This window comes from Phoenix dactylifera, chromosome 2 (genome assembly GCF_009389715.1).
Source record: "Phoenix dactylifera cultivar Barhee BC4 chromosome 2, palm_55x_up_171113_PBpolish2nd_filt_p, whole genome shotgun sequence".
NCBI lineage: Eukaryota > Viridiplantae > Streptophyta > Magnoliopsida > Arecales > Arecaceae > Phoenix > Phoenix dactylifera.
Genome location: NC_052393.1, coordinates 24,946,430 through 24,958,535, shown reverse-complemented (window position 1 = coordinate 24,958,535; position 12,106 = coordinate 24,946,430). Strand labels below are relative to the sequence as shown.

Sequence of the window (12,106 nt, the reverse complement as noted above, 5' to 3'; positions counted from 1 at the left end):
TGATTCTTCGAAAAAACAAGGTACATAGGCTCTATTTATAATGTGAGATCTGTTCTAACACAATTTGGATTGGATTTCTTTTTCTAATCCTAGTAGAATTCTTTTTCCTAAAATAGACATCTCTAGTAAAAAAAGCTAAAATTATCGAGGAGGTAGATCTCGATTTCTACATCAACTCTGCCTTCTGTCGCTTTGCCGAATTCTTATCGAATAAAAAGCTACGCCTGGTCAAAATCTCATCTAAATAGAAAACTTTCGGTTTAACCAGCCCATTTTGGGGTCTAAACGGTGGAATTTTATCCCAATTTAACGTTCTAGTTGTAGATCTCGAAAAGATACCTAATTTCAAAACAAAAATCATCTCAATCGGACATTATATGACCAAGTTATAGCCTCCAGAAGTTTAGCCTGCGACTTGGCTTCCCGATGTGGCGAATCTTGCTCCTGAACCCTGTCTAGCCCTAGTCGTAGTGGCCAAAGTGGTCCACATCGAATCTAGTGATCCTTCTGGATCCTCATAGTGGCCAAAATGGTCCACATCGAGTCTAGTCATCATACTGAATACTCGTAGTGGCCAAAGTCGTCCACATCGAGTCCGGTGATCCTCCTAAATCATAAGGTATAGAACAATAACTAAAAGCTGCAAGAAAATGATTTTATGTCCTCATAACCACCTAATATTAATAGGAGATTAGCCACAATTAATGCTACACACTGAAGGAAATGTAGTTAGATTTCATTTTCTGTTATAAAAGAACACCCATCAAGGATCAATTTTGTAGCAAACATTTTGAAAAGCATCTCTTTGACATGTTTTGCGTGACTAATGTCGAATAAGCACTTTCCCATACACAGCATGGGAAAAGATGGGCAACACAGAGCATTAATCAATTTTTAGGTGCAAGTATACAAGGCTAGTTTTTGTTTTGGCTTTCAGCTTTAATTAGAATTAAGTAAAATGGGGATTAGGTAAGAATTTGAATTCGAACATGAGCTATTTACCTGTCCAAGCTAGATTGGGAGGATTATAATGCAGCATGGATCTAAATTTATAAAGTCTAACTTCAAACACGGATAACATAATGGGTTTGAGTTGGGTTTAAATTGGTTTGAATTTGGGTCAAATCACAGAACCTCTAGATGGAGAAAAAAAAGAAACGAACTGCTCCGATGAAGCAAAAGATCATAATCGATTTAAAAAATATTAATAATGGCTTAGCTAACAATAATCCAAAAACTAGTTTTCTAGCCTATCTTGGAGAATCAAAAAGACCAAAGGCCCCAATTTGACTTATGCTTGCTTGAGATGCACTTTAATGTATCCTAGCAGCCACTCTTGTGAAAACTAATTTCAGTATCTATAAGGACCTGATAACAAGAAATCTTTAATTATCTTGAGGCATAAACAAGTTTCAAGGTAAATTATGATGCAAGTACATGAAGCGATGGTCATCTAGCAGTTGTACACAAAAGTTGTTTAACGTAAAATACCTAATGCACATAAATAAGGTGATTGATGACAATGATAGAGAACTAAGATTATAGCGAGCAATTTGTTCAGTATAGTTATCATGTGTATAGTTTAAAGCAACGTATGTTGTCCCGATACCGGGCCCCATACCGGTGCAACCCTATCATTGTATCAGTATGCCCAGTACGGAGACCGGTTTGGCATACCAAGGATCGGTACACCCTCCATACCATGTACCGGTACCGAACCGGTACAGTATAGTATGCCCCATACTGTCTGGTTCAGTACGGTATAGTGTACCATACTTCAAAGTCAAGCTAGCGAGCAAGTAAAAGGACTAAGATAATTAGAAGAAGATGGCAATGAGACATCTAACAAAGATACTTCATGTGGGAACCAAATTAAGCATCATTAGACCATTTCCAAGCAACAAATTGAGCAGGTCGCGGGTATATAATAAGGATGCTTGAATCCATAAAGGTATAATGGGACCCAAACAATAGATTTTGTCAACTAAAAAACCAAAATTGGAAGCTTAGAAGTGATGGGAAGACAGAAAGGATTATGAATCACCCAGTAAAGGAAATTCAATAAACATTATGTTATACAACATGAAGCAAGATAATCTCAAATTTAATTCCCAATTAGCCACAGGAGATCAAACTTCAGATTTTTTGGAATGACAAACCAAATATCTAAGATTTGACAGAATCTGCATGGGCAAAATCCAGCACCTCACCGGCTTCAATCAAGAAACAAAGAGCATCTTACCACCAATCATACATTTTTGGCATCTGATCAACAACAGGAGACTGATACTTTCTTCATTCTTTCTAAATAGAAGCCAACTTATTGTTTGTACTAGTGTATAGATATGTATCAAACAAACAACTTAAGTTTTTAACATATATAGATTTCTAGATTCTCAAATTATTCTAAATTTCCGTGCAAATGGCTGTTAGGGTATATGTGATGCAGTATAGAGTGCAGCCAGCAAGTAATTTGACCAGCTAGACCATGCCAAGTTTTGCAAGAAGACTTCCGAGATTTTCACCGGATTTTCCTATAAATTTTCCATTGGAGTCAATATCAAAATTTAGTTAGGTTTCTATATACGTGGTTGAATAATTCTAGCATGTTTCCTTATTATTGAGTCCTATTTCAAGTATGATTTTCTACTGGGTTTAATGCTCAAATTATGGATAGAGGTCATGTCCTATATAAGCTTCTCATACATTGTATGAAGGTGGCCCTTTTAGATATTAATTAAATTTTTCATAAAGAACTTCCTTCACCAAACGAAGGGTTCTTCAATCCAATTTGCTTCAATTTTGTGTTAATCTTCAAAGTTTAATCCTAGTGATCAAATCGCTCTTCACCCTTCTCACTATGTGAATATGTAACAACATTTACACATAAACAATGCATTATAGTTGTTTATATGCAATTTTGAGGCCCAACAGATCTCATATCCTAGTATAACTATTGGAAGCAGATTAATATGTGTTATTGTAGTTTCTAATCTTTGGTTTGATGCAACACGGTGCCTTGCTTAACTGTCTAGCCCAACTGAAAATCAAGGCATCAAATACTTAAAATAACAAAAGCCAAAAAGATTAATGGAACTATACTTTAGACCATCTTGAATAGAAATAAGGTTGTTTAAGATAGTCAAGAACAGGTAAATGCAGGTTCCAACCACTATGGTCTGGTTTAGTTGTGTATCATATGACAAATACAAAGTTAGGCTAACATGTAGCAGTATGGTAGGCACACAGGGCAGATAGTGCACACAGCTACACACCCTCTTTTATGTTTTCTAACAACATTTCCAACACTGCATATATCATCAATATGAGATGGTATAAATTGGCACCTAATTTTTTGTTTATACAACAAACTGACAATTAAAATATTAAAAAGTGATAACAACTATATGAAAGATATGTACTTTCTCATTGACTTTAATTGTAGAATCTATTAGCATTTTTTTAAGAATTATCTGAGGTTCACATGACCTCATGCTTAAGGCAAGGATCTCCGGAACATAGGACCCATGAGCAGCAAAGCATTTCAACATGAGGTATTGTGGAGGCCTTGTCTTAAACACAAAAAGTACCCTATCCCTAAGCTACACTCTACATGGGAGGCATAAACTTTATATTGTGGTTATTTCCAGAACTACTAGTATGGAGATAAAAATATTTTCACATGACATTTTGTGTGTTCGAATTCCAAAACTGAGTAATGCTAAGACATGTCTTTTTACATTAACCATCACAACCTATGCACATTTGTGCACTGACTTTGTGATCCTCATCAAATCAGTGATCAAGTTCGAACCAAACCACACATGCTTCACCTTTTTTATTTTCACATTATTTTTCTCAGATTTTAAACCTTATGGGAAAATTCATGAGCATTATACCTGTCTCACTGATTTTGGATGACATTAAAAAATGGAATACTAATATTTTAAAGAATTCTTACCATTCGTTTCCGTTTCCCTTTTGTGATATCTGCAGCATTGGTACCCACGATAACTTTCAAGTGTCTAAAAGCTGTCGTGAAACAAAAGGACATATGATTATCAAGTCATGCCTAACCTTTACAGAGAAATGAAATACAAAAAACACAAATAGAACTTGCAAGAATATGATCTCTTACATGGAATGTTAGCTAGTGAACGTAGATGTAACTTCAACAAATCTAATGCCTCCTTTGGATGATGATCATGTAGGTCAAGGATAATAACTTTCCCTTGAATGCCAGATTTTCTGCAAATCAAATCAACCCCATAATCATGTGGAATTTCAACATACATTAGAAAATTAGTACAAAAAAAATTGAAAAAATATAGAATCAAATCCAGAAAATAATATGCACAAACCTTGTGTCAAGTATCTCCACAGCAGATTTTTCGTCTGCTTCTCGAGCCTTTTGGTTATAGTGTTTTCCCTTGAAATCCAGTAACATTTTTAGGAAATATCTTATTACAAAGTAATTATCACATCAACACAAACCACATATATAGATACATATATACATAAGGTAATAGAAGTTCCTAAAGATGGTTCCTTCTAATGGACAGAACTACTCATGCTTCATCATGTAGTAATGATAGAATTCTGCTATGATGTCCTTTCTAATACACTAAGCATAATATAATGTCTTGTGGAAGAGTTAGTTCTCTTTCAGAGAAAATGTTGGTGAAAAGTAAATAAACAGCAGACACACTATGACATAGTTGTCTTGAAAAAAAAATAAAAAAATAACATGAAGAAAAAATAAAGGGAGTTACAATAAATGCCAAATAAGTGATTGGATATCAATTAGAGTCATTACCTTAGAAAATAAAATGGAAAATAAAAATTTACAGGAACGGTTATTTCCACAAAAACTTAAAACCGTGCAAAACAGTGAAGTAAAGCCAGCTGAAACAGTGTAAGACAATTCAATCAAGAGTAAGTCATGTCCCTTAGAAAATAGAAATGGAAAATAAAAATTTATAGGAATGATTTTTTCTGCAAAAACTTGAAAGCAAAGCAAGCTGAAACAGTGCAAGACAATACAATCGAGAATAAGAAACATTTACTGGCTATGTTTAATTTAAATCATCCCATCATAAGTGTGAAACTTACTTCCTCTAGAAGGTAGTTGGCTTTCTTGCGGTCACCCTTGGTAAACGCATCTACAGCCTGTGAAACTCACAAATCATATCTTGGATCGTGAATTTTCTAGAAACACTGTAAGTTACGGACAAACAGGTCCATTCATATGAACAGAGTAATACAAGCAAGCTATAATGTAATTTGTAAAGTTCTTCCAAGTAATGGCATGGACCCCTTACAGCTTCATAATATTGCTTCATTGCATCCCAGTGCTGTTTTGTAGCTCTCCGAAGGAACTGGTAGTCATCCTCCTCATCTACAACTAGATAGAACAAGCAGATAAAATGAAGTTTTAAATACATTTCCTCTCTCTCTCTCTCTCTCTCCTCACACAACAACAACAAACAACAGCAATAACAAGAAGAAGAAGAAGAAGTTTGACATACTTTACTATTAAAGGTAATAAAATAACAAGTATATAGGCATAGTTGGACACATGATCATGCAACAAAGCACATGCACATCCAGAATTTATGGTTTCAGTTCCATGCAAAACCAGTCAATACCCTTGATATACATCCATCGTTTACCAAAATGAAACAAAACTGGAACTTAAAACTCAAATCACATAGTTGCAAATATTAATTATACAAGTTTGATATCATTCAAAATGCACATTTCACTCTGTCACTATTGTACTGCAAGGAGCCAATCCGTCAAAAGCAATCTATACAACATGTATTTTGTCAATGCACATGATACAGGTTCCAAGATCAGAACAAGCTGAAGAGTGTCCAAGGTTGTCTCACCAGATTTCCCTTTTTTCCTTCTCGTATTAAAAAGTTCATTAATAAGTGGAGTGGATCCTTCAGCACGCATCAAAGTTAAAATATAAAAGAGATATTGCTTAAATCATTATAATGCTTTTAATATCATCTAAAGTCTATCTAAGATCAATCATGTATTCACATATTCTAAATTTAATCCAAAGAAGCTTCTAAGTTGCAGTGCTCCAAAATCTAAATAACCTCCCAACCAACAAATTTATCATTTCTTTACAAGTTCTTACTTTAGTAAATATAATCTTCTAGCTAGGGTGCTGTACTCACTCCAGAAAAGATTCAAATTTCGAGGATCAGTACCATAACGTGGCCAGATGATATGTCCTATTCTCGACACAGGGGCTATATGCCCCAGCACAAATTATAAAAAGGGGTGTACTAAGGGGTACAGAGTTATTATGCCTCAAGACATTTTGGGTACCTGTCCCTAGTCAATACAGAGCTGGTATGAGATATTTTTTTAAATCTTTGGTTCAAATTTTTGTCGAACTCCCAGACCATATCCAAAATGTGCCCAATAGCGAACCCCTCAACCCCCAGGCAAAAAAAAAGAAAAGATAAAAAACTAAAAAGTAAGCACTCACCATGTTTTTTTGTAAAAATCAACAATAATTAAATCTCTTATCATAATCAGATTCATCACATATATTGAGGTTCTTTTGAAACTCAACTGTTTTCATCTAGGCTCAAGCCCGTTGTGAAAATAATTTGCAAATAAAGATTATCTGCTACATTAATCATCATGTTATCATTTTATTAGACCTATATCTGTACTATGAGATCACAACAATAAAATGAGCATTTTTATTATTATTTCATCATGTGTAGTAAAACTATTATTTTATTAGACCTATATCTGTGCTTTGGCATCATTTTTTAAAGGAATTTTCACCAATCTCACACCTGCTACGAATCTAGGCAACTCAAATTCTTGCTAAATTCATCATCAGGAAGTTAGATTCACTCCTTTGAACATGCTCCAACTTACAGATTTCCAATTTCCATCCGAAGTTGGAACTTTCATACTTTTGTTCTCTTCTAAATTTGATCTAAAAATTCAAAATCACATCACAAGTTCCTCTATTGCCCTTTGCATACGATCTCAAACCTCGATGATATAGATACAAAATCAATAATGAAACAGTTAAATAAACATCAAAACAATTAAAAAATGATCAACAATGTTTAAAAGGAGTAGAAACCATATAACAAAAGTTTTGAAGATACCCCACTTATGTATGTAGTTGATCTGATGATACAAATTGCATGATACAATTTTTTGATTCTCTTTTTGGTCAGAAGCATTTGAATCAGTTGAATTTTGGTTTGAGTGTGCTTTAAGATGTCTAGATGATGATACCGTGAATTATAAATTTATATGGCCCATAAAATATTTTTTCACAATAGCTCTGCTAGTAATCTCCTTTTGTTACACAAGATGCATAGGTAAGAAACCTCAAAAAAACATCAGTTTTACTTTTAGGTAGTTCAAAAGTCTTTGATAATGATCAATGGTGTCAAGTATCAACTATCAAGCCTCAATTTCAAATGCCCATCGCACTAAAAGGATACTACCTCAGTACCTCTACTCTATCACCATAACTTTTTTATACATTATTACAGATATCCCCAAATCTCAACAATTTTTTTAAAATAGTTTCGCAAACTTTGGAAGGTTTTAGCAAAGGAAAATGTTTCTAGACAAGCATCATATGAAATGTGTCAAAACTAAAACCTTAAAACTTGACATGAAGTGAAAGCAATTTTCTAAAACAAATTTTGTTTTAGATTTCACGGAATTTCTCTATGTAAGAAATTTTCTTCTTTGGTTGGTTATATAAGAAATTCTGTTAATATAATATAATTTTTATAACCTTTAGGATCCTATCATGGTAAAACATAATTTGAAATTGTTAGGTAGGAGGAAAAAACATAAAAATTAACAGAGGCATAAAGTACAATGAAATAATTTAAACAAGCAAGGAATATGAGGGCGTGAATGTAAGCATGTTAGCTTTTTAGCAAACTTTTTCAATTGAATCTATATTACATGAAGGTTGAACACAGATTAACTTCAAGAAAAAAGATAAATAATAAATTTGTCTTATGTTAAGAAGGACAATGTCAAGACAATTTTCTTATACAGATATTAGATGAAAATATTTGAAAGATGATAGTGAAAATGAATCAGTTTTGGTTCCTGCGAAGAATATTTACAATACAAAGAAGATTCAGTTAGTGCTGAAAAAGAAAGAATCCACAACGGATATACCGGTTAAGAGCATACAAACAGATACTAGAACTAGTGTGAGGGTTTCATTGGTCAATAATAATGAGCTGCACTTACTAATTACAGTATGCACACAAATGGAACAACATAAAGTCACTAATTATACATCAACGGTTGACTCCTATTGAAGATGAGGTAGATATATAAGTTAATTTTGGACTATGTGTCATCGTTAATATGGACCGAACAGACTTCAATCTAACTATAAAGTAGTTTGCACTTTACAGTATAAGTGATTAAGAATAGATTGAACCAAAACAAATTATAGATTATGAAGAAAAAGCTTTAAATAAAAACTCTTGTTCAAAGATATCCTAAAGCTATCTTCTTTTATAACTTATCCCTGTAAAATGGAAAGATGGAAGGACAGATGAGTATACATCCATTATTAACTAAGCACAGAGAAAGAAGAGGAAACACACTTTTTGGTGTTTTATGATTTTTACATGCTGCTCCTTTTTATGGATAACAATAATGAAAGTAAATATAGAGTCAAAAAGACCGTGCAATAACCGGGAAAGATTTAACATGCACAATCAGTCAGAGGGACACTAGTAAGAACAAATTGATGGAAAACCAATTATAACAGTAAAATTGGGTGTAACAAAAGCTGAAAATAATTTGGAAAAAATGCTTTCTTAAAGAGGATACGGCAGAGAACTTTACAATGACCACTACAAATCAATAAAGAAACAAAATACACAAAGATAGATGATTTATTAACACCGGAAGTTAGATGCGGATGCTTGTATTGGTGTCTGATTAGGCAAGAAGTAAAAAAGAGAGATATGGGGGACGCAAAGGGAAAAATTGATCAATTAAAGTATATCTATCACACATTTAACAAGTAGTCTTTACGTGAAATATAAGTTTCTGCTCATAATCCAAAATTCTCTTAAGCATATGAGATGCATGATATTATGTTTTTTTCCTTTCAACCTCCTCTGTTCAAACTTAAAAAACAAAAGAACACACTTGTAAGATTACTATGATAGGCCCTACTCAGTGTTGGAAGAGTCCACATCTCCACCAACCTTTAAAATCTGCAATCAAATGCATCCAAATTGTCAGATGCTATCCAGCTAACCAATACATGTTTGACACAGATTTTTCAAGCTGGACAGAACCCTGGAAAACTGGTTAACCCTATTTAGATGACACAAACTTAGAAATAATAAGGGACCAGAATAAGTTATCTATATATAGTGTATGAAAAATTCAAGAATTACCAGTCACGTGCAGAGTTATATTAGAAATTATCTCATAGAAACTGCAAAATTATTCTTTAGTTATCTCACCCAGTAAGTCACTATGTTATTCTCCAAGTACGTCTTCAGGAATCATGTTTGCAACTGAGATACATGCACATGCACACACAGATATCTTTGCATCTGTGTTCACCACAAGCTGAAGTTTAAAATATATATATATATTACAATGGTTCCAACATTATCCAATAAAGAGAATGAAGTACTAATGCTATTTCTTTGTTACATAGACCGGTTGACAAGAAAATACACCAACTAGGCAACAGTACATATCCTGGTTTCTTTTAGACCCATGACCTTAAAGTAAACAATGCTTCCTTTCTGGAGTTTTGGAATAAATAATTAACCAAATTTATAGGACTAAAGAATATATAGGCCAATGGTCTAAGAGGTTCTATCCTCAACATTTTTATGCTTGTCAGGGCTTGACCTTATGCTTTTCCTTGCTCCAGTGTTAAGAGCAGTCCATTTCAAGGAAACTAATGAACTCAAAAAAATCCATGATGTTCACATTTCTAAAGGAGCATAATGGCAATGATGATGCTGACACTGTTGGAATTAAGCACCTTTTATGTTTGTCTTTTTATTCTCAAGGTGTTCCATACACTATCCTTATTTTGATGTTAAAAGTTTGAATTAATAATTAAAGTATCACTCCAAAATCCAGTTTCAATTATGTTTTTAGTAATCATGTGTCCACTTTAAATAAAATAAAGTATTCAATTCATTCCTACATCTTACTCTAAAGCAATCAAAAGTATCCTAGAATGGAAAAAGAGAAAAAGTTTCCGTAGCATCTTAGCCGGCCGGCTACAGAACTTTCCACGGAGAAGTATATCTTTCCCTTCTACTATATAACAAACACTCAACACGACAGATGGTACCATGCTAACCTGACAACACCTGACACTTCACTCCTTGCTTTTAAACATGACATGATTAATAACAGCCAACCAATGATTGCACCATATAAATCTCATTTTATGTCCTAGTGCCTCTAGCCTGAGTTTAGCATAAAAGCTTCACCTAAGAAGGAAAAATAGTAGAAGCCATTAACCATGGTTTACCAAACCATGCTGAACCAGCCCTATAAAATGAAACATCATTGGTTCGCTTAAATCCCCCTCCCCTAGCCCCCCCCCCGGTAAGTCCTCCCACCCTCTCCCTCTGCCTCTATCTCTCTTGTATGCTCGCTCAAGTTAGGATTAGGGTTTTCTTTGCCCTCCCCCTTCCTCCCTCCCTCCCTCCCTCCCTTTCTCTTTCTCGCTCCCTCGGGATCAGGTTAGGATCAAGATTTCCCTTGTCCTCCCCTTCGTCCCTCCCTGTCCCTCTCTTTCTCTTCCTCTCTTCTTTTTTCCCTCTTTCCCTCCCTCTTCGGCTCTCCCTATGTCGGTATGGCCAGGAATGGCACGGTACAGATGTGTCGAACTAGTCCTCGATCGGTAATCCGTCCGGTATCGGCTAGGAGGACCTTGCCACGAAGGCCCTATAAACTAACTGAAGTTCATTTGTAAGAGAAAATTTACTTGACCAATTTTATTTTGCAATAATTGAAAATTTTAACTTGTTACACTAATTTAAAAAATATTCTAAAGACTGTGCATACAATTAACAACACAAATTTGATTTCCAATATTATGATATACGAAGGTGAGAATAAAATATAATTTTTAAAAGTACGCACCATCTTTGTTGTCAAGTTTCACCTTTGGATCTTCTATCTTAGTTGACAAAGAAAGGTCCTCTAGAGGTTTCGTAACTGGCTTTTGTCCAACAACTCTAGTTCTATTTGACCCCCATTCTAGGCGTTTTGGTTTTGGTTCCTCCAATCTTTCAGGAGCATTAAACAATGATTGTAGCACTTCCCTTGACAAGCTAGATCTCTTTTTGTCCAGGCAAGATGATTCTATAATGTTGCTGCACAAAAAGGTCAACCTACCATTAAGCAAACATAAACATGTATTTGACTCTATTGAAAAAACAACTAAGCAAGGTCTTTAATCATCACAGGAATAGCATCAGCATATATAATCAGCAGTTTTGTATATTCTTAGAAAAGATATAGGCAATATCATATGCCCTCAAAATTTTAGTCAACAAACATACCTTTGAGTAGAAGATTTCAGATAATTTTCCTCAGAAAGAGAAGTTTCCCACTTTGAACATCCACCTGTCGACTACAGAACAAACCATGTCAACTGACTAAATTATAACAAAAAATAAAAGCAACATAATTTAGCATACTAGCTATCTTAAGCCTGTTACTACAAAAGAAGGAAATTTAATGGAAGTACAAAAGAAAGTGCATTGCTCAACAATGAAGCAAAGATCTAATGTAAGACAAATACACGAAGTCCAAAGTTTTGAATTGGAAATGTAGTGACTCAATAGTAATGAGAAAATGAAAATTGCCAAGAATGAAAAAAAGAGAAGCATCGCTCGACAGCAAGACAGCTACAAAATTTTCAATCTGTTGTTTAATAAATTCTACTTAATGGACTGCTCAAAATATAAGCTAGGTTACTGTTCTCTTCCTTACAACAAAAAAAGTTCTTAAACTGTGGCAATTAAAGGAACAGAGTTTGACCGAAGTATAACAAGGTTAATTGTGACAAAAAGAGTAT

At 34.2% G+C, this 12,106-nt stretch overlaps 1 protein-coding gene across 4 annotated transcripts in view; it reads right to left on the bottom strand.

Moving 5' to 3' along the window:
* LOC103712090 (putative nuclear RNA export factor SDE5) overlaps positions 1–12,106 on the bottom strand; it is a 48,825-nt gene that overhangs the window by 3,301 nt on the left and 33,418 nt on the right. For 3 of the 4 annotated variants that reach the window (XM_039123747.1, XM_039123744.1, XM_039123746.1), the window contains exons 5-11: positions 11,589–11,659; positions 11,167–11,399; positions 5,322–5,404; positions 5,113–5,169; positions 4,362–4,429; positions 4,139–4,248; positions 3,962–4,032 (exon numbers count right to left, since the gene is read on the bottom strand). In XM_039123747.1, the coding sequence (XP_038979675.1) occupies positions 3,962–4,032; positions 4,139–4,248; positions 4,362–4,429; positions 5,113–5,169; positions 5,322–5,404; positions 11,167–11,399; positions 11,589–11,659 (693 nt within the window). The remainder of the gene's footprint in view (positions 1–3,961; positions 4,033–4,138; positions 4,249–4,361; positions 4,430–5,112; positions 5,170–5,321; positions 5,405–11,166; positions 11,400–11,588; positions 11,660–12,106) is intronic. The other variant, XM_039123748.1, reaches the window with a different exon arrangement.